This window comes from Anoplopoma fimbria, chromosome 15, assembly GCF_027596085.1.
Source record: "Anoplopoma fimbria isolate UVic2021 breed Golden Eagle Sablefish chromosome 15, Afim_UVic_2022, whole genome shotgun sequence".
Taxonomy (NCBI): Eukaryota; Metazoa; Chordata; class Actinopteri; order Perciformes; family Anoplopomatidae; genus Anoplopoma; species Anoplopoma fimbria.
The window spans coordinates 3038012-3062347 of NC_072463.1; the positions used below are offsets into that span (position 1 = coordinate 3038012).

Genomic DNA, 24336 nt, shown 5'->3' on the forward strand with positions numbered 1-24336 from the left:
GAGAATTTGAAAAATGCTGTTACTGTGGTAATCCAATTTTCCGGCCCCCGCTTTGTGGCTTGGCATGCTTATGTTAAAAAAAAAAAAAAAAAAAAAAAAAAAAAAAGAGTGGTAGAGAGAGAGAGAGAGAGAGAGAGAGTGATGTGCGATGCATCAAAAAGGGAAGCAATGCTAGGGCACACAAGGGAATGAGGAACCCCCAATAACCATGTCAAACCAGGATCAGGGTCAAAGGTCAGGGCAATCTGCTTTCTGGCATCCAGGTTGGCAAGTTTATGGTGAACCAGCCAATCGCTCTGTGTTTTCATTACCTATTACTGTACAGCAAATACAATACAAGTATGGTCGACATGTAACGTTATTGCTCAGGGCTGCGATGGATTTAATGATATTGACATTCATACTGATTCCCTTCATTAATGCCAATCGTTAGCGCTAACCCCGGAATGATGTATTCTGGGTCACATGCATCGGCAGAGAATTAATTACTGCATCACAGTTTGAAACTCGGGGGGCCGTCTGACCTGAATGGAGTCTCTTCAGTGGCATTGTATACAACTGTCTGTACTGAAGTATTGGTATCACTGCTGAGAGTGTGCAGAGTTTATCTGCGCTCTGTGATGAGACTTTTTTTTTTTTTTTTTTTGGGGGGGGGGATAAAGATACCTTTCCCATGAGTCCAACTTTTGAAATATCCAAAAATAATAGAAATTTGGTTCGTTTCTCTCAAGAGAGCCACATTTGGTCCAGATGTCACATAAAAGCAGAGTTAATACTGGCTGATGTGAGCAATCACTGCAGCGATAAAGCTCAATCGAAAAAAGAACGATTTAAAAGGTCGTAGTGTTGTTTCAATAGGATTATCTATCATTTGACACTATCATTTGCGTTTCAGTAGGGATTTAAATATTTGTTATAGGCTATTAGTAATGCAAGATGATCGTTCTTGTGAGTTTTGCAAAAGGTTTCTTATCAAATTAGCCGTTTTTTTCTGTTATAACATTTATTGCCTTAATTGATCCCTGGAGGAGTAATTAGGTGTCGTAGCAGCACAAAGTACATAAAGATGGGTTTAAAAAAAAAAAAAGAAAAGAAAAAAAGATCATTATAACTGGAAGCTATGAAAATAGATTAAAAGAAACAAACTTAGAGCAATTAGACTTAAAATTGCAATGCAAGCACTCTATAAACAATGCCAGTCTCAATCAAAGTGACAGTGGTGTGGTTAGGAGCAGCAATATATAGTATATTTATCCCATCAACGATAGCAATGTAAGCCAGAATAGTATACAACAAATAATAGTAATTAAAAGTATAATATTGTGTGGGATAAACAGTTTAATATAAAAGGTGCAATGTAGTATATCATAATGTACAGTGTAGAGTAATAAAGCACAGAATGTGTACAGCACCAGTCAAAGGTTTGGACACACCTTCTCATTCAACTACTTTGAAGAATGTAAAATATAAAACATATTCTGGTTTGTTGAGCATTTGTTTGTTTACCACATAATTCCATATGTGTTCCTTCATAGTTTGGATGTCTTCAATATTAATCTACAATGTAGGAAAACCATTGAATGAGAAGGTGTGTCCAAACTTTTGACTGATACTGTAGAACATCATAAGCTGTATCACACTTTAACAAGTACAATGGCATCTAAAGGGTTCACAGAAAGCATTGTTTTCACCTCGCAAATCAGATTTTTGACACCCACCCCCCACCCTCATCACATAATTGACTTCAAAAAGCTTGAACATTAACATTAAAATAAATAGCATTAAAAAAAGGAAAGAAAAACTACTCGACAATAAAACAGCAGCAGCCGTCACAGTGTGTCCGAGCCGGTGGAATTAGAGATGGTCAGTAAACAAGTGTTACTCATCGCCAGCTGCTCCGGCTCGCCACGCCGCTCTCTCTGCTTCCGTGATCTGTACACTTTGCTCCGTCGGGGTCACAACAATAATCAGAAACGCTTTATTTGCCAGGTACAGCATGTGTCCGTACAGTGACCCACGGACAAAACCCGACACCGTGACGAAAAGATGGACGCACATCAAAAAGGGACAGGTGCAAAACAAACGATGATCAGCGGACTGTAACTGTCTTGTTCTGTCAACATCAGCCAAATGTACAAAGCATCACTAGCTTGAGAGCAAAGCTGAGCTAATAAAACTACTGAAATGTGCTAAAGTCAGGAGGACGATGTGTGTCATCTTTATTCCTGAAAAGCATCTAATTTTAGGAGGCTTAAGAATGGACGGAACAAGAGTCATAGAGAGAGAGAGATGAGGACTGGGTACAAATGGGTGGTTTCTCCACGGAGGAAGGAAATGGTGGGAATAGGAGCGCTGGCTACTGTTTGCACGACTCACTCGCTCCCCGTCTGCCACTGAATCATTTCAGAGTCCTTCAATCTGTTCCCCGCCCCCAGCGAGACCCGGTGACCTCCGTTTCCTGAGCGCACACGGCCGACCGGGGGTCAGGGTCAGGAGACAGAGGAGGGAAAGTAGAGCCCCAACTGCTGATTCTACAGTCGCAGAGTTGCTTTTCTCTCCTGCCACCTCTAATTGTGTCAGAATCTGAGGATCTGGCTTTATACGTGTGTGTGTGTGTGTGTGTGTGTGTGTGTGTGTGTGTGTGTGTGTGTGTGTGTGTGTGTGTGTGTGTGTGTGTGTGTGTGTGTGTGTGTGTGTGTGTGTGTCCCAGTCCAACAATAAGTCAACCAACCAGCCGTTGCGCCACACACCACTTTGGGCAACAGCTGAGGCCACATTTAAACGAGCGGGGCAATACCCTGGCACCGGGGAGTGGCAAATCACTGTCACTGCACACCCCCTCAGGCATGCCCCGGAGATGATTCACAGACTGAATCAATGGGCTTGGTTGCTCCCATAACGTCACACGGGGGTGGGGGTGGGGGCATCGAAAAGGCATCTTTAAGATTTACGCCCTTTGCTTTTGCTCCAAAAACAGCATTTTAAAAATGTCTTGCTGGAGGTGCCAGGATGTGAAATGGAGTGGGGTTTCAATTAAGTGAAGAGAGCTGTAAACACTATGGGCATGCTGTGGAGGGGGGCTGCTGACTGAAAGCCTGCTGAAGAGAGAGAGAGGGGGGGTTGATGTAGTGGTCTGAGTGCCCCAACTCCATCAATCCTGGTCTCTCTTTATGGGCGACTGCTGCCGAGAACACAATAGGTAGCAAAAGAAATGTGGCCGCCATGGGGAAGACGTCTTCATGAAGTGGCGGTGAGTTTGTACACCGGCTCGAACTTGCACCGCCATGTGCTCCGTTCTCTTAAAACCACAGAAGAACCGCCGTCTTACATTATTTGTTTTGCAAACCGTGAGACAGAAGCTCGACCTCCTCACAGGAGATCACTTACCAGCGAACCCGCAACACTTTGCCACCGACTCCAGCAGTGACCTCTGCTAGGAAACTTTGAGCAAAAACCTCGGAGCGAAAAAGCTACTCATGGAAACCATGTTTACTTTTTCCCCTTGACATCACTGCATTACACACACACACACACACACACACACACACACACACACACACACACACACACACACACACACACACACACACACACACACACACACACACACACACACACACACACACACACACACACACACACACACACACACACACACACACAGAGCAGCAGCAGCAGAGAGAACACATAAGCAGAAGTGGATACACACTTGCATAAACCCTAAACCTGCCATACACCCATAAACATGAACACAATACACACTCTCAAATAGACAAAAAGCTCGTGCGACACACACATGCACAAGTGAGACGGACGACCTCAGCGTCTCACGGCCCCAGAGCCAAAATGGCTCCATTATTAAGTTTGGCTGTTCTTGAGAGAAGTAAAGTGCCATTAGTTAAGAGTTGCAGCGAGGTGGAGAAAACCAGGCCAGATACTGCAGACTGGAGTATTCTACCGGAGCACCGCATTGACCCTGAAGAAACACACGGATGACAACGTTACATATTCACCAGGCCTCAGTAAAAGTGCTGTTAATACATGATCTATTAATCCTCCTTCTGGCTGACTCACAACAGCGAGCGTTAGCACATTTGTAGAGTCTCGGAGGAAGAAGCTGATCTAAGATTGCAGTTTATATCCCGGGACTGTGCCTGTGCTCATATATTAAGAGCACATTAATCCAGAAGATCCCCGCTGACCAAAAGTGATAGCTGAACTTCCTGGATCAGTATTTCTCTTCTGTCAGTCTCTAAACTTGCTGAAACCTGAGCCCGGAGGGTCGACATGGGTTAGTGAGTAGATAGAGACGGTCACAATCTTTTGTTTAAAGTCCCATGTGTCAACATTAGCTTTACAACCACAGTAGATGTCAAGGTGTAAACCTGTTACCGGTCAACAAGCGGATGATTTAACCACAAGCTTCCCGAGAAGAATAGCTTTGCACTGTGTCGCACCAGACATTTGGTTTGTGTCAAGTTAAAAACAGGTCCGGTTGTCTCAGCGTCGACTTGTTAGCATTAACACAGACATGAAAAGAGACGGGTGCTAGAGAGCACTACCTGCAGAGCTGCTGACTCACAAGAGAGGGAAAAAAACGAAATATCATAAGGTGATGTTATCAACAGTAGAGCGATGGGGTTTAAGGCGTTCTGTGGTGAACGTCATGCCTCAGCCGTCACTCAGTTCTTCCTGTGCTCCAGCAGCACTGTCATTTCTGATTTAACCACATCTGGTACACACCACATCTGGTACACACTCGATACACACAAGTGTATAGAGTTTTTTGAAATGCATTCATTACTGCTGACATACACAGCATGCTGCCGCCTCCCTGCTCCTAAATGTAAAAACGCTTTCAATTTAACCACCAATCCAACGTAGGGTTTAATTCTCTAGGAAGTTTTCACAAAATAAGTTGAAATCCCTTTTTTCTATTACTTTTAATTGACCACACAGGTCTTTTAGTTTGTGTAAATATGCTGCTTACTGCTTACTTTTTCTGTTATATTCACGTGTTTCTTTAAATGGTGAGAAGTCATAGGCGCCTGTTTGCCGCTTATCCTCCTCCCTACAGTCCTCACTCATCCTTCTTCCTTCCTTCCTTCCTTAAGGCGGCCTATAGGAGAAGTCTGCCCTGCAGCTGCCAAATGACTTTTCCTCCTGAAAAGAAGCCATGATTACAGAGCACTGACTCGCAGCAACGTAACTGGGTCCGACAGCCGCAAGTAAAATGTACAGTTAATATCAACGTTTATTCGATTTAGGCATCAAAGGGAAAAACTACAAAGTGATGAAGTGATCAGAGCCCATTAATATGCTCCCCAAATGAGCTTCAGAGATGATCCAGGAGGAATTTAACTGCATGGGGATTATTTTTCTATCCTATAAGTGGTGCTAATGCATAAAGAGAAAGTTGTAAATCGAGGCTGTCTGTGATAGTTTGCAGACCCTTTACAATATTCTTATATTTGGCGGTTATCATGGCAACTGTTATGGATGACTAAAAGCTGGCTGTTATTACCAGTATCATAATTACCATCCCACTTCTTGGTAAACAGACATTATAGAGCACACAGATACTTTTTTACAGCCACAGTGCCACTACATATGATGCAAAGCAGACTGTGCCTGTGTGCTAATATGAAAGCAGAGCTCTGGAAAAAAGATGTTGATGCAAGACGCAAAAGGAAGGCAAATAAGTAGGATAAATAATGATAATTTAGAGTCCCATTTTGCTAAATAATCAGGATACTTTCAACCGGGGTCACAGGAACAGAATAAGTCAAGCAAATAATGTCAATATGCCATAAAAATGTCTTTAAAGTTGTATTAATGGGACCAGAAAAATCATTTATGCAGGCTATCTAGGGTGTATAAGAGGCGAGGAAAGCCCCGCAGTGAGGAATGGTGTCAGTATGTGTGCGTCACTCTTCCCTGCTCTCCCAATCAACATCTACAGATCGCTGGGGGGAGGGGGGATGTATTCTGGCTGCACTGCTCTGCTTCTGACATTCACACACACACACACACACACACACACACTTTTGACACTTGACGATGCATGGTGTGTACCACTTGAGAGTATGTGTGTCACTCTGATACGCCAAAACACAGACGTGCTGAAGGAGGAAGACGGAGAGACACACACACACACACACACACACACACACACACACACACACACACACACACACACACACACACACACACACACACACACACACACACACACACACACACACACACACACACACACACACACACACACACACACACACACAAATGACAGAGAGCTAAAGGCGTACAAAGTGGTGACAGCGTGGAAAAAGGATTTGAAAGGATGAGGATGAATGAAATACTGAAAGTGAATAAGAGACGGAGATGAGTGAAAAGGACGGGCCGATAGACAGAAAGCAGATTACACGGAAAAATACTCAGAAGAATCAATATCACACAGACAACCAGCTCCATGGCTCCAGCTGCTGAGTCAATACTACAGCTTTTCATCCCAACGACACGGTTGGTAAAATGGCAACACAGTGCTATTGGTCAGTGTGTGTGTGTGTGTGTGTGTGTGTGTGTGTGTGTGTGTGTGTGTGTGTGTCGGTAGCAGTGTTTGTCCAGCAGCAGGAGTGATGAGAGGATGGAGTGGAAAAGGAACTTCCTGCTGAGTGAACAGACATGCAATCTCTACGCTGACCGTCAGACCAGGCCAAAACACACACACACACACACACCGAAACACAAACACAGACACACACTTCTGTTCACTTCCCTACAGGTCAGGCGAGTTGACCTAAAAAACAAGAATGTAACCAGATTCCTGTGAGTGCTCCGTTTTTTCTCTACATTTACCTTCAAAAGGAGGGAAAAAGGGAAACTGCCTCAAACGGTAATTGGAGTCCGCATGATGCAAAAGCGGGTTGTACTGACGTCAGGAATCATCCAACCAAACTGGTCTTGTGAGCGTGAATGTTAATGGAGCGGTAGCAGTCACCGGCAGCTGTCATTTCAGGAATTCTCTCCACGTACCTGAGCTCGCCTCTTTGTGTCTGTCGGTGTGTCGAGCCGAAGGCCGACTGTAGAATACCAAGTTACGCAACAGATTAAGGGCCAAACTGCTGGAGCTACCTGGCTATTCACCCCGGCAGATTTATGGTGGAGCTCACGCAAGGGGAAGGGGGGGAGAACAGGGCTTCCACGGCTACTTTAAAACCTATGGGAAGTCTTAATGGCTGAAATTGTGTTAGCTCTGTGTGGCTAAATTAGATTAGTGAACACGGCAGTGCCTCTGGAAGTACAAGGGACAAATGAAAAGATAGGAGAATCTATTCTCTACTAGAAGTAGCTGTGTGGTGTGTAAAACTAGCTGGGGAATGACCTTCGAAGTTGTGACGCTGGACTATGAACTCATATCAGTAAGAATGAGATTATATCAAGTTTCGCTTCAAAAACACCACGATTCTAACCTCACGGAGACTAATGTTTATGTAGGCAGTGCTCTCTAAATGGCAACGAGCTTATTCCATGGTGTATTTTTATTTCAGTGCCAGGAATGATTCAGCCGTCATGGAAGACGCCTTCTTTTCCCAAAAGAGTAGACGGTTGTAATATGAACAACAGAGGTGATTTCACCATTGTCCATTCACACACAGCCAATCCAGCGCTTCCTCTGCAGCCAAAGATGGATCTCAGGCAGACAATAACCTCATTTAAAGTGGCCCTATTATGCTTTTCCACTTTCCCCTTCTTCTTTAGTGTGTTATATATTTCTTTTGTACATGCAAGTTGTCCGTAGAGTGTAAAACCTGAAGTCCACTCCTAAAAGGAGTTACCCCCCCCTCAGAAGCTCCTGAAACGGCTCCATTGAATTCTCTCCTTCACTTCCGTAACTTTATGAGGTCACAATGTAACTTTATGAGGTCACAATGTTACGCAAGTCACGTAAAAACAACAAGAGAGAGAGACGGAGCTGAAGCTACGGAGGAAGAGTTTTTTTTAAATGTGAAACGTTGACCAATCACAACAGAGCGGGCTAGCTGACCAATCAGAGCAGACTTTGCTTTCTGGAGGGAGGAGCAAGCGCTACAACGGAGCGTTTCAGAGAGAGGGTGAGAAGAGGTGCTGCAGGACAGCCAGGATGAGAAAAACAAGGAGGATTATGAGCATTAACGCATGTAAACATGTTGTAACTGGAACATGAGATGAAAATATGCACCCGGAAAATAGCATAATAAGCGTGCGTGTAAGGCAGTATAATTTAATCAAACATGAGCTAGCTATGAGAGTTATGAGTGTGCAGGTTTATATTCCCACAGAAGAACAAAACCAGATGATGTCACTGACCATCACATAAACTAATCAGTAAGTATAAAGTGCAGATGAACAGAAAATCTGCATGGCACATGACCGAGGGGTAGGTGTCTTAATATGGGAAGCTCTGCCAAGTCACATGACTGTAGGACCCACGACGGCTGCAGGGCTTGAACTTGTGACCTGAACATTATATATTGATTTTAATAGACTGGTTTTAGGTGCTGAATTTTAACGAGGAAGAGGGTTTTTTTTTAATGAAAGGGCATGGAAAGGACAGCCCTGTCTTGCCATGTCTTCTGAGAAAAGCTGGTTTAATAAAGCCAACAGACGTCAAGCTTTTTCCCCTCCTCGGCCAAAGAGGAGGTCTGGGCAGGCAGGCAAGCAAGCAGGCAGGAAGACAGACGAACAGGCAAAGACTGCAGAGCATCAGAGAATGGAAAATTACCAGGGCTCTACAGTCAGCTGGGCACCTTTGATCAGCCAGAGCCCAGGCACCAATTACTGTGGGATAATCGGCAGCCCCTCAGAGGCCTGACAAGCTGCAGGCACAGTGGGCACAACGGGTCAGTGACCAGCCGGCGAAGGGCCCCGGTCAACAAGGCCCGCAGAGCCCAAAAGCCGACGGTGCCCCCTTCGCTGAAAAAAATGCTGCATGAAGGAGGCCAAAGCGGACAAGCAGCACAGCGAGGCGATTGTTCCCCTGCTGTCGACTCAGCACAGTGGCTCTCTAGCGAGCCAGACATCCCTCTCTCTCTCTCTCGTTCTCTCTCTCTCTCTCTCTCGGCAGACCGCTTGGTAGCGAAAGGAATGGTGCAATGGTGGAGAGCGTGCAAAAAGAACCCCCGCCACTGCACATGTCTCACATTTGTTTTTCAAAAACATACGCAACATTTGTAAGAACAAATGTGCACACACACACACATGCTGCTCTCACACCTGTCCCTGCCATTTCTGTGGTAAACAAAAAAAAAAAAGCTGCAGTGCTCAAGGCGACGCTTGCTGCACGGTGATGCAACGCACAGGAAACGCGTTCCTCGCCGCCCGTCTCCGCCGATAACCCCTTCCTACTGCAGGAAAAAGGGGGCTTAACTACCTGTCCAAACCTACTTCACATTATCGGAGAGGAATGTGGCCTGACAACGTAAAGTAAATCTAACAGCGTGACCTCTCCATCAACAACAGTTTTCCTTCTCGCTTTTCTCTCACCAAACAGTCTGGTGTGTGTGTGTGTGTGTGTGTGTGTGTGTGTGTGTGTGTGTGTGTGTGTGTGTGTGTGTGTGTGTGTGTGTGTGTGTGTGTGTGAACAGAACGGCAAGCTGGCAGCACTGATTAATAAACAAAATCTCTCTACTTGGAGGCAGAACACGATATTCAGCTCATTAATAATTGACATCTTTCTCCATCATCGATTAGGCTACACTGTGGGCTGCTGCGCCGCTCCGCCCTCCTCCCACTGTCAACAATACGGTGATCCGAAAACGCGTCATCGGATCCCTACAACAATTTATCTCTAGTCTCCGCTGTAATGACAAAAGAACTCATCACTGAGTTATTACCCTACCCGTATCGTGCAGTGTTATCTAACAGAAACACAGTAGCCAGTGGACTTTGGATCAGACACACTGCAGTTACACAACAGGCAGGGCTGATCCAAGTAGACCCATGTGGGCCAAACACAAGTCAGCAGAAGAGTGTGATCTCAGAGCAGTGAGGCTCGGAGGGAACTAGAGATCCTCCACTGTGGGGGGAGAGAGATTGTTTTATGAGGCCATTTTGATTAAATTCAATTTATTTTCCCAGACTTGTCCTCATACAAATGCTGTATTTCCTTTGATGCATTATAGAGTGAGACAAATTACTCTACAAAGCCTTTTTTTTTTTTTTTTTTACATCACAAAATAAGCCAGACATCTCAAATGCACCAGTATAAAATGCTGTCTTAACAGCATTAACGGCATAAGAACTTTGCCTGAACGTAATAAAGCAGTAAACTATCACTGAAGTCATCTCATTGAAGATTATGCAAACATGCCCAGAAAGTCTGACCAACAACTTTCAGTAATTGCTAGTTTTTGACTCGATCTACAGCAAATCAAAAGTATTGAGATTCATTACAAAGCTGAACTTCTGATTGTAATTCCCGAATTGTGTTGCAAATTTGTGAAAAACTAAATATGAAGCCACTTCACCTTGTAGTTATACTATAAACACGGCCTGTTCAGCAGACGGGAGATGACTCGTGGTTATGACAGTAAGACAAATGGGGGCTTCAAAACACGACCAGCGAGAGAAACAACTACGAAAAAAAGATAACTTGCAAAAAGTTAAAATAATTGTTATGGATTCTGATGCGCATATATTAACAAAATTGCACACCGAGTGCATTTCAAGGTTAGGCGGCATTCTGCCTTGGGTTGAGCTTGAAACGCGAACCTATCTGCATGTTTTCATACATGTTCGTTGCCTGCGCCGTGTGTGCTTTTGTTCATGTATGCACATCAGCATCTTTTAATAATCAGTTTCAAATTTGGAAGCAAGGAGGGTTTTGTTTTTTTGCCCCATCTTTTTGACATGGGGAATAAACTCAGAACATTTTGTGAATTCGTAATGTTCTTATCGCTGCATCACCCGGCAACCGCTGTGGTGGTTACCAGGGAACCGGTGCCACGGCAACGTTGACACGCGGCCAGGGTGACGACAGCAGGGTGGGGCAAGGAAAAGACCAGAAAGAAGCAACATGCAGACTGTCTGCTCAGCCAAGTAAGGGGAAATTGTGCACAGTGTGTGTGTTTGAGGGAATGGGATCACTGTCATCCGTGTGGTGGACAGGGAGTCATAATCACACACGGGTCACTTAGTTTAGAGACAGGGAGTTATTATGTCAACAACACACTGAGCTATTCAGTGTGGTGACATGGTTTCATAAAGTTTTTAGTCCTATTACGAGTGCAGCTGCAAGTTAAGTCTTGTTCATGTGACTATGTTTAGGTAACACATGTTTTTCTAATGGGTAACTAACAGCTGGTAGTATAATAAGACAAACCTCTAGACATAGTCAGAAATAAATCAATTCTATAGTCAAATATTGGTGGTTTAAATAGTATTGATGGGTTTGAGAAGTGAGACCGAAAAGGACCAATCGGAACAAGGAAGGGTGGGAACTTTTTCTCATGAGCAAAACTCAAATCCAAAACCGAAACCACTGACAGGTGATTCAATGAATCGGCTCACAGAAACAAAGTGTAGGAACCTCATTCCTAGTTTAATACCTCATTCAATGTGTCTTCCCGAGGTGACAAACTCCTCAGCCCGAGTCTTCCACGTCTAACGTTCTCGCTGGCTCTGGTAGCCGGTAGATTCCCACCCTGTGAGACACACACCACCAGTCAGTTTGTCCTGGGTCACTCGTAATTAAAGCAGAGATCAGAGGGATGAATAAAGCATGAGCTGTTCCAGCACAGGAGGCTCAGGTATCACTCTATATAAGGAGGGGGGGCCTTAGAGAGACAAAAGGAGTCCCTGAGCCCCATAACATACCCAGGGAGGAGTGATACCGACGCAAACCTGAAAGGCAACTCCTTATCATCAGGGACGCAACCCCAACCATCCCAGAGCTAATCCACATCACAAACAGCCGGGGCAAAATGAGGCGTTCAAGGCCTCCACGGACCCAATTGTCCCAAATAGGGACGCTCGAGGAACAGCGTTCAAAGCAGGAACACATCACACAACACCCGCTGTTGTTCTTCTTTTTTCTCATTTAAATGAGGGCTGACAAAGCCAAATGCTGCCACTAAAAAAAAAAAGCTTACAGACACAATTACTGCATGTTTTATTTAAAACAGCGAGATTTAATGCACCGTGGTAATAAAACCATTCTCACTGACGGCATTATTTCAAAACAATAACACAGGCTGCTTGTCTGTAGAAATGCAAATTCTTGCCAATGTACCCCATAAAGATTTCTTACAGGTTTTTTTTTATTTCTGGGATTGTGCAATAAAAATACCTCAGACAATGAATGTAAAATGCTATGCTAAGTTATGTGAGTGGAGGAGAAATGTTACAGGGCTGCTTTGGTTGTGACTGCTCGTGGTTGCTACTATAGCGAGTTGCTTTTTCATTTGTTCTAATGGACTCGCACCTCACAGAGTCCATGTTACATTGCAAAACAGTGTGCTAGGTGATGACTTGATATCCATGTTGGGGTTTGGTTGTCATGGCAACCCCACACTATGGAAACTGGTGGTCAGAGCAATGTAACGCATATAAACATCTTGTCTTCTTTCCTAACCTTGTTCCCAAGTCTTCATCTCTTGTATATCTGAGTTTGTGCACGATCAGCTTTTTTGAAACAGACGTTCCATTATGTGTAAAAGGTCATGACCAACGGAGAGAATTTCCCCTCTGCGGTTGAGGATAACACTGCTTACCAACAAAACACATCAAACACACAAGTTCAATCCAACTCTGCGGCTCCACACAACCTATTTTAGGCTACTTATGTTGAAATGGGGTCAGCTGCACATTTGAGATCCCGATTCTAAAACCTCCCCTCTGGTAGAATCTTCTCCCGGGTGTCTGTTGGATCCGGTCCCAATCAGTTCAGAACATGGAGCTCTAACAAGTGCAATACGGTATGCTATCTTTATAATGAAGCAGAAGGTACCAACTGCTGCATGGGACTGGATGTTAATGAAGCTCACATGAACATTTGACCCCTGAAGGGATTGTTCTACAGGCAATATCAGGTCCTTTTTCTCAGTTTATCTGTAGCTGAAAAGGGTTTTTTTTTTTTTAGCTCTAGTCACATTGTGCACTATAAAGCCTCCAAGTAAAAACCTCCAGACTGCAAGCATCTCTTTCACTGAGCAGTGTTTTGGTAACTTATTATCCCAAAAGGTTAGAGTGTTTGACAGAGGAGAGTGTCAAAACAAACCCCACTCTAGTTCCTCTGCAACTTGTCTGCATTCTTTGTCATAATCTCTGACATTCATCAAAAACATAACACATTTGGATGACATTCTCACTCCTAATGAACAATAACACTCAACTTGGACCAGAGACAGATCTCCAGGCATCTCGGTGCCTTCCGAGTTTACATGTCCTTATTCTCACCTTCCGATCCAAACCAAACAGAACGAGCAAACATCTGAGCCTTTTTTTTTTTTTTTTTTAAATTAACTCACACCAAATATGCTTGGTGTGGCCACACTTCTGGTGAGCTGTGATGACTTGACACAAAAAAAAAGGTCACAAGTTGTGGATGACAACATCAGCCAGCACATTCAATGGCCCGCATCGAAACAGCAGCCAAAAGCAGTGCTGGAATGTAACTAAGAACATTTACTCAAGTACTGTACTTAAGAATACATTTGAGGTACTTGTACTCTACTCCAGTGGTTTGTTATACTTCTGCTCCACTACATCTCAGAGGCAAATATTGTACTTTTAACTTAACTACGTCTTTCTGAAAGCTTTAGTTACTTTTCATATTGCAATTTTCGGATTAACTGAAGAATGAAGTGTTCCATCAGTGGTTGAGACAAGTCTCGTACTTCTTCAACGAATATAAAAACTCTCTCGGGTCAGCTGGAAAATGGATCCTCACAAAGCTGAAGGCAGGGCTGTGTTTCTGAGCTCATGAAAAGTTGACTTTTTAGAGATACGAGGTTCTCACGGGACAACGTTGCTACAAACGTATGAAGATCTTAAAGAATATGCTGCAATACTGCAGATTAAAATACTCAACAGTATATAAAGGGGTTAAATTCAGCACAACCCTAAATATCTACAGCATTAAAATGCAACACACACATTAATGCAGCAGTAATATTAAATCAGAAACATTGTATAAAAGTAAAATATAGACAGTGACCTTTTTTCTGCATATTGGGTACATACTTCGGATACTGTAAGTAGATTTTGCTGAAAATAATGACATACTTTTACTGGGGTTTTGAATGCAGTAGTGGCGTATTTTCACAGTGTGGTATTCGTACTTGAATTCTTGAATAAAGGATCTGACTACTGATTCTACCACTGGCCAAAAAGCAAGGATTAATATGACAAATACACGGGAGAGGTGAGCAGTCAAGAGACGGACACAGACAAATTGTCCTGATCCCGACCGTTTGATGTTGTGAAAGAAGAAAAGAAAACCACGGAGGCATACCGCCCGGCGTTGTCATCTCATATCTATTCACTTACCGCTGCACTGGAAGCTAAGCTGACACCGACGCTCACTCTGCTTTCACCATAAGCAGCAAAAGGAGCTGGACTATCTGGCTGCTATCAGGGGGACAAAAGTGAAGCCCTTTGATTGCCTCGTCATCGCACGGCAAGTTTATCTACCCGTGTTGCATCACCACTCAGCATTCAAATGTACAGCTCAGTGCCAAGAAAAAGGGCCTCTCCTTTGAGAGCTGAGCGAGCCGCTGAGAGGAACACTGGTTTCTCCCACAGAGTGAATCACAAAAGCTTTCCGAGGGAGACTCGCTCTCGCATTCTCCCTCCTCTCCCAAACAGCTGACAGGACTTGCACAGTGGGTTTGATGGCAGGTAGCCAATCTCGCCTCCTTCGTTCTGTGAGATGAGTTAGGCCACGAGTTACATATAGAAGTTATAGGGAGGGGTTTACTTATCTCTTCGTATGGGAGAGACATTAAATCCCTTTCACGACACATAGATCATTTCCAAATGGTTCCAAATTCCTTTGTACAAAACGACAGCTAGTAAGCAATTAGTCATGGAAACAATTAGTAGCGGATGAACAATAGTTAATCTGCAACTATTTGGATAACTGATTCATCATTTCAGTGATTCAACACGCTTAAATGCCAAATATTTGCTAGGTTGAGATAAAAAAATGGGTGGATTTGATGCTTTATTTTACGATATATGTTAAGAAATAGAAGATATTCAGGTTTTAGTGGGATAAAACAGTCATTATGAGTACCTCATATTGTGCTGCTTTTTAACCATTTCATAAAAAAAATCGTCAGATTCGTCGATAATGAAAATATATGACTTGCAGCCCTTTATAACATACACGTGTCATCCATTTAATAAAGATTTAACTGTCTCTCTCTAGCTTGGATTGCCCCTTCACAATGGAAAGTACATAATAATGGCATCTGCCAATGTTTAACAAACCTAATGCTGCCTTTAATAGATGACTCAGTCAAGTCACAAACCTCATCACCGCCCGATTAACAAAAACGGCAATGACCTCAATAACTACGGCTAATGAGAGCACCCCAAATGTGTCCACTGCCCAACAAGCGAGGGCGTGTCAGTGCTGTGACTAACACACAACACATCACGGGGATATCTCTGTAGAGAGTGTGTGTGTGTGTGTGGAGGGTAATCTGACCGCCGGTGTTCATCTGATGAGGGGATTGCAGACCAGAAGGAAAACCTCCTGCTCTGTGGAGTTGATGTGGTCAGAAGTAAAAAAAAACATAAAGAGAAACTAGAGCACATAATCACACAATTCTTAGAATATGAGTCACAGTTTCATCTTCAGGGCAATCAACCTGTCTAATGGCTGAGCAGCTGTCTTTCTCTTTTAACCCACATTTCAACAAACTTATGTCACTAAAACTCAAATACAAGAAGAATCCTAACCTTTAATACCACCTTATACCAGTACCTACAGTACCAGTCAAAAGTTTGGACACACCTTCTCATTCAATGGTTTTTCTACATTGTAGATTAATACTGAAGACATCCAAACTATGAAGGAACACATATGGAATCATGTGGTAAACAAAGAAACGCTCAACAAACCAGAATATGTTTTATATTTTACATTCTTCAAAGTAGTTGAATGAGAAGGTGTGTCCAAACTTCTGACTGGTACTGTATATAAATACATGCTATATAGTATTTTAAGGGCTACAGACAATTATTCCAGTGTATCTACTGATTTTTCGTGATTAATAGATTAATTTTCCAACAGTCCAAAACCGAAAAGATATTCAGTTTACAAAGACATTCAGCACATCACATTGAAGAAGCTTTAACTGGTACTTTTGGCATTTTTTGCTTAATTAACTGAATAACTTAAAATACAGTACCAGTCAAAAGTTTGGACACACCTTCTCATTCAACTACTTTGAAGAATCTAAAATATAAAACATATTCTGGTTTGTTGAGCATTTGTTTGTTTACCACATAATTCCATATGTGTTCCTTCATAGTTTGGATGTCTTCAATATTAATCTACAATGTAGAAAAAAATAAAAATAAAAATAAAGAAAAACCATTGAATGAGAAGGTGTGTCCAAACTTTTGACTGGTACTGTATATATATATATATAAATAAATAGAAATATATATATATTTATTTTATATTATATATATATATATATATATAAAATAAATAAAAAAAAATATAATATATATATATATATATATATATATATATATATATATATATATAGTACCAGTCAACCATTGAATGAGAAGGTGTGTCCAAACTTTGACTGGTTCTGTATATATATAAATAAATAAATATATATTTATTTGTATATATAAAAATATTTATATAAAAAAAATATATATATATATATATATATATATATAAAAATAAATAAATATATATATATATATAGTACCAGTCAAAAGTTTGGACACACCTACAATGTAGAAAAAAATAAAAAATAAAGAAAAACCATTGAATGAGAAGTCCAAACTTTGACTGTTACTGTATATATAAATAAATACATACATATATACATAAATATATAAATATATACACACACATATATAACAGAAGTGGTCAGAGTGACAGTGTGAATGGAGAATGAGCTGCTGACTGAAGTTAACAGGTAAGTAGAGAAGCTAACGCTAGCTAGCTCACCTGTTAGCTCTTTCTTTAACGCATTGAACACCTTTTACAAAGATGTAACAACAACAACAACAACAACAACAACAACAACAACAACAACAACAACACCACTATCACGGGTCACATGTAAACAAGCAGGCTAAACAAGCAGGCTGACGGGTCCGCGGTGCGCTCCAGAGTTGCGCAGCTGCGTGCGCCGCAAACGCAGCACCAGCTAGCTGCGGTTAGCTTCGCATGCTAACAAGCTGCTTTAACGTAAACACCGCCGCACGCCTGCTCCGGTACACGTACCCGTGATCACCGCTGTACCCGGTAGATGACCCCCCCGTCGGTGCCGGTCCCCCCGCGTGCCACGAACCGTGCGGTGCCCCCCGAAAATAATTCAAATTCCACAGAAAGAGTCGGAGAGACGCAGGCAGTCCAACCGCGTTGAGCCGCTGCCGCTGAATGGCTGCGACGCGGAGGAGGCGCAACCAAGCTTCCTCCTTAGCAACGGCCCGCCCCCTGAGAGCACGCCCATTGGCTGGAGCGAGTTTGATTGATGGGTGACGTCAGAGAAAAAAAATGACATGAAATAAAAAAAATTGAAAAAAAATGAAATTCAATAAATTCAATGAAATTCAATAAATTCAATAATAAAAATAGGCCCGTCAGAGAAAAAAAAATGACATGAAATAAATTAAAATAAATAAAATGAATAAAAAAAAAAATATATATATAAAAAAAAATGAATTGAAATAAATAAATAAAATTAAATAAAATGAAATAAATAAATAAATAAAAGAAAAATAAATTAAATTTTAAAAAAATGAATAAAAAAAATAAATTAAATAAAAAAATAAAAAAAAAAATGAAAAAAAAAAAAAAAAAAAAAAAAAAAATAGCACAGATTGATGGGTCGACGACCTGTGGCACACAGATTTAAAATAAAATATAATAAGATAAAATAAATGTAAAATAAATATAAAATAAATGAAATAAATAAATAAAAATTAAATAAATAAAATAAATGAAATAAATGAAATAATTGAAATAAATGAAATAAATTAAATAAATGAAATAAATAAATAAATAAATAAAATAAAATAGCGCACAGATTGATGGATCGACGACCTGTGGCGAACCAGAATGTCGCTGGAATAAAATTAACAAAACAATAAAAAATAAAACTAATATAATAAAATAAAATAAATAAAATAAATAAAATAAATAAAATAAATAAAATAAATAAAATAAGCGCTTGATTGATGGAACGACAACAGAGCGGCGAACCGGAATGTTGCTGGAATAAAATTAACAAAACTAATAAAATAAACAAATAAAATAGATACAAATGAAAAATAGATACAAATAAAATAGATACAAATAAAATAAATAAAATAAAATAAATAAAATAAATAAAATAAATAAAATTGATGGAACGATTGATGGACAGAGACCTGTGGCGAACCGGAATGTCGCTGGAATAAAATTAACAAAACAATAAAATAAAACTAATAAAATAGATACAAATGAAATAGATACAAATGAAATAGATACAAATAAATAAAATAAATAATATAGAGCGCAGATTGATGGAACGACCTGTGGCGTAACCGGAATGTCGCTGGAATAAAATTAACAAATAAAGGTAGTTCTCCAATCAAGGGTCGGTGGTTAGTCGATGTGTCCTTGGGCAAACACTTAACCCCAAGTTGCTCCTGAAGGCTTGCCATCGGTGTGGACTGGATGTTGCATGAATGTTAAAATATAATAATATAAAATAAATATAAAATAAATATAAAATAAATATAAAATAAGTAAAATGTAAAATAAATGAATAAATATAAATAAAATATAAACTATAAAATAAAAAAATAAATAAAATTTGGATAAAAGCATCTGCTAAATGACTGTAATGTAATAAAATAAAATGTAACAAAACAATAAAATAAAACTAATATAATAAAATAATAAAATAAAATAAAATAAATAAAATAATAAAATAAATAAAATAAATAAAATAAAAAAATAAATAAAATAAATAAAATAAATAAAATAAATAAAATAAATAAAATAAATAAAATAAATAAAATAAATAAAATAAAATAGCGCTTGATTGATGGATCGACGACAGAGCGACCTGCGGCGAACCGGAATGTCACTGGAATAAAATTAACTAACAATAAAATAAAACTAATAAAATATAATAATATAAAATGAATATAAAATAAATAAAATAAATAAATAAAATAGCGCTTGATTGATGGAATGACGACAGAGCGACCTGCGTGTCTTTCCCATCGGCAGATTTATTTAGATTAGACAAATAGTTTAAATTAAATGACTCAGATTATTGTGCTGTGACCTGCTGATACAAAAACACAGTCTGATGCTCCCGTAAACGATTTACCACGGTCCTTTATATCATATCTTTAAAGTGGGAGCAATTCAAATTAATTTAATCAAAACATTTATATATTTATATTTATATGGCACCTTTAAAAGCAGTGTTTGCAAAGTTTATAAAATAAAATAAAATAAAATAAAATAAAATAAAATTAAATTAAATAAAATAAATAAAATTAAATTAAATTAAATTAAATTAAATTAAATTAAATAATTTAGTAAAATTAAATAATTTAATAAAATAAAATCTTATTATAAATAATACAAATAATGCAGTAAAACGACAACATCACATGAAAAAAAGTTATTTAAAAAAGATTACTGATAATATGGAATCATTTCTGTCTTAGCTTCTTGCACAATTGAAAATATATAGATTTAATGAGTGGTGGAAGGTAGACTACATTTACACAAGTATGGTACATGTTGAGGTACTTTTACTTTATTAGGGTATTTCACTTTTCTTTTTACTCGTACTCCGCTACATTTTGGAAGCTGATATTGTGCTTTTTACTCCACTATGACAACAATTTGTGACAACTTATCATCAATAATACTAAATATTGCTTTGCAGATACAGATTATTACTACAGCATTTATATCAACTAATAAATCATGATATATTAAATAGATTGAGATACCCAGCAGTACATAAATAAATTAAGATTAGCCACACGTTTGCCAGCTGCAACATCAGCGACGTTTACACATTAAGGCATCACTAATTATAATCCAGTTATATTCTGAAATGAGCCTTTTTGCATAATGAGTACTTTTACCTTTTTTTTTTATGCTAGTACTCTTTTTTTTAAGTATTCACATCTATTAAATCTTGACTATACATTCAATTTCATGTTTAAGTTGCCATTAAATGTTTGTTTGTAAAATCCAAATGTATTGGAATGTATTGAGGCATGTGATGTAAAAATTGAATTTAAGTTTGAGTGTGTGAGTAAATGTACTTGTTTACATTTAGTGTCCAGCGCCTGTCAGTCAGCTGACCCATTCTGCATTATATTCTTTATCTGGCTGATATGCAAACACGAGTCCAGTCCAGAGGAGGAACTTTAGAAACCACAAAGTGTAAAGGGTCATTTGAATTAAAACCACAGTATTAACTTCCTGTTTTACATGAGTTTCATAGTAAGTCTTCCACTTATGGTCTCTTACACAATCTCATAAGTCTTGGACATGTTTTAATGACTAGTCACTCACTATGTTGTATTTTAAAAACTGCCCTTACTCTTCACATTCATTGTCCTTTTGTCTTTTCTTGGGTTTCTGCCATGTTTGCCTCTCCCCCCTCCCCTCTCCGCCCTGATGATGAAACCTCGGCCTCTTTAAAAGGCCAGGAGTTTATCAGCATTAACGTGCATTCCTCGCATAGCTCTGAAGCCTGCTGAGCTGCAGCGTGGCATGCTTTGTGACCTGGAAGGCTACAAAGCCGACGAGGAAAGACAAACTAACAAAGTTGTCGAGCCTGTTAAGCTGATGATTGTCATGCCAATGTGTTTATTTGCAGCTATGAATATCTCTCTTTCTCTCTAACACAAACACACACACACACACACCGAATTGTCTCCAGTCTTTTCACCGCCACCTTCCTTTTATTCTTAATTATCTTAAATGTAATCTTCTTTATGACTCCTTTTATTAAAGCCAAGCCTTCAATCATCAACCTGACAAGGTCTGAGTCATAAAATGTTGCTGTAGAGCCTGTTATTAATCTGTGAGGATATTCTGCCCCCTTGTGGTGAATATATGTAAACTCAGCTACACCACTCTGGAGAACAGGTGTCTTCATCATATGTTCCTCTTTTGAAAATCTGTTTTCATGGCATGTTTAGAAAAAGCACTAAGATCTAGTACCAATAAAACAGTTTAGAAATACTGTTACAAGTAAAAGTTGTGCATTGAAAATTTTACTTTTAGTTTTGGCAACAAAATGTACTTTAACGTCCAAAAATATATAATAATATAATGCAGAATGACTAATACATATATTATTTAACTGTATTATAATTATTAAGTTAATTATTACTTGAATATTACTTGAATTGCGCAGCCGGTAAAGGTGGAGATAATTGTAACTACTTTATGTACTGCTGAGTAGCTTAATCTATAATAATATTTAGGAATGTATTTGTTGATTATATTTTGCATTAATAACCTGAAATCTGCAAAGTTACAAGTAACTTAAGCTGTCAAATAAATGGAGAAGAAAGTGGAGTAGAAAGTACAATATTTCCCTCTGAAATGTTGCTAAGCATAAAGTAGCAGAAAATGGAAATACTTAAGTAAAGTTCAAGTACCTCAAAATTGTAGTACGGTAACAGTACAGTACTTGTGTAAAAGTATTTAGTTACCTCCAACACTGGAGCTGATCAAATGGATGTCTCACAGTAGATCGACTTGTGATTTTAGCTTTTTATATTTGTACATAGTCGCTCATAACTTCACACAACTGCTCAAGTTCAACCTGAGCAGTGATTTAATCAATCGAATTAAAACACCTGTGTGGATGTGCAGAGCTTTAATTAAAGTATTACAAGAGTAAAGTCTAGTGAAGTCGGGCTCGATGAGGCTGAAATGGTCTGCATACACCAGAAAACAAAAGAGATACAAATGTATTAACGAAAATGGAGACAGTCAGCTGGCTTTTAATGTTAGCATAATAATACTATATGTTAAGTTAAAGCATTTTACATTCAGTCCAGTCACACGTCTACACTTTCTATGTTGAAAAGCACGCTAAAGTAGTCTAAATATGAACCTCAAAGTACTTCTGAGGTTAACATGTTTTTAGTTATCCTGCTAGGATTTGAAGTTTAGGACGAGTGTAGATTTGAATGAAAAGTCAGTGAATATATTCAAAATTTTCTTCTATTACATATTTTAATTATTTGTTGAGTAAATGTCTCAGAGTTGATGTAATTTTCAATATTCCCGTATTCCTCATATTTGTAATAAATTGGAATTACAAGACACTGACAGTAAAGGATTGTCTTTGTTGTTTAGAATTATGAAACTAGTGTTTGATGCTCAGATGATATTGTGTTTGACATAAGCACTCAAATTGCAAATAATCAGATCAATAATTCCTTTGTGACCACATTTTATTTTTCAAACAACATATAGAGTACTTGACACAAAAGAACCAAGCCAATATCTGCTTCAAATATTTACATAAAACTTTGTAGAGAGACAGAAAAAGAAAAAAAAACATTCTTTGGGTCTGACCATGCAAAACAATAAATAATGTTCCTGACAGTGCTTTGCATGGTGCGCTCAGAAATAATAAAGAAAACAGAAGCTCTCAGACTTTACTTGGCTATACATAAAGCTGCCCTGGTCCTCACAGCCATCAGAAGTATGCACTCGTTTGTGTTGAGGCGATCCGCACTACTCCAAATATAAGCAAACTGCTGACCAGGATAGAGACAGAAATGAAAAAAGAATGTTTTCAGTGAGAAGCTTAGATTACGTAGAAGAACTGCAGCTTCCTCAAAGGATGGAGAACTGTACAGAGATAAGATGTTTCTCTCGACGAGGCCTTCAAATGTCTTTCAGCGTCGCTCTTGTCACCAGAGAGCACGAGCTTTGAAGATGACATCACAAATGTACAGTCACTACGATCCGTTCACGCAGCGTGCAGATGTGATCCATACGAGTCTCCCTCCTACGGGCCGGGTCCAGAATCTGCTCCCCCTTTCCCTCCCCGCCGACCTCCGTGGCTCAGGTGATTATTTGCGGCTCCCAGGTCTGGCTGGCCATCTGGGGGCGACACTGCGTGATGACCAGAGGGCCCGACGGCGTCTGGCTGTCCAGACAGAGGCCGCTGACCATGTGCTGCAGAGCCGTGCCTTTAGGCTTCCACTTCTGCACACGAAGAGAGAGAAGAAAAAAAAACAGATGGAGAAACATGAATTCATCTCTGTCAGATCGTTTTTTAGAAAGTACAAACGTCCTCTTGTGGTTTGTGTTATCTCCTGATCATAAAGGATGGTTCATGTTAGCAGTGAGCAATGGACTCAGTCAGACCTGGATAACAGCGATCACATGACTGATTGACTTGTTGGACTCGGAGTGGGAAAAATCATAGTGGAGCCAAATGTAGTCAGACAGCCTGAAGAAACTATTTGTATTCACTGATAAAATGTTCTGCAGCGTAGGAAGATAACTCAGTACATTCATATATAAAAAAAAAAAAGTACTGTACAGTAAATTATACATTTGCAGTATATTTATTTTATTTTTCCTTTTCTTACTCTTTTATACTTCTTTTTGCACTACATTTCAAAGGGAAATATTTAATCTTTTTATATTATTTTTACTCCCCTACAATAAGTTTTAAAACCGTTTTAGTTACTTTACAAGATTAAGATGTGTAGATACAAAAAATATGAGCCAAATTAAAAAGCAGTGTTATAGATGAAACAACTATTAAAGTTGAAATTGGCGCCTAAATTGAAATTGAAAGCCTAGCTGGAACATAATGGTGTTTTTTTTATTTTTTATTGTTGTACTTTCTCCTAATATCTATCTATGCTCATCATTAAATCACTTACACTCCTTCACCCTCCAACAGATCAGTCACAGGACGCTCTGATGAAGTGGATTCAAACTTCAGTTCTTGCTTACAAACACATCAAGTTATGATTTTGTATCGGAACATGATTTCCACTAAATAACATGTCGCCTGGATTTCTTTGATTCTCCATGAAACTAATATTGTTTTCAACAGAGATTCCGGGGTCCGGTCACTTTGTGTTAAA

The 24336-nt window shown here is 39.5% G+C and overlaps 2 protein-coding genes across 6 annotated transcripts in view; both read right to left on the reverse strand.

Moving 5' to 3' along the window:
* Positions 1–17611, reverse strand: part of numb (NUMB endocytic adaptor protein) — a 41991-nt gene extending 24380 nt beyond the window's left edge. For 4 of the 5 annotated variants that reach the window (XM_054613702.1, XM_054613699.1, XM_054613700.1 and 1 more), the window contains exon 1: positions 17465–17611. The gene's annotated coding sequence lies outside the window, so the exon portion shown is untranslated. Of the gene's footprint in view, positions 1–11588; positions 11643–17464 lie in introns of those variants that run through there. The other variant, XM_054613698.1, reaches the window with a different exon arrangement.
* A 5057-nt stretch (positions 17612–22668) lies between these two features.
* galnt16 (UDP-N-acetyl-alpha-D-galactosamine:polypeptide N-acetylgalactosaminyltransferase 16) overlaps positions 22669–24336 on the reverse strand; it is a 35838-nt gene continuing 34170 nt past the window's right edge. The window contains exon 15 of the mRNA XM_054614082.1: positions 22669–23440. Coding sequence (XP_054470057.1) covers positions 23297–23440 — 144 coding nt within the window. The 3' untranslated portion in view covers positions 22669–23296. The remainder of the gene's footprint in view (positions 23441–24336) is intronic.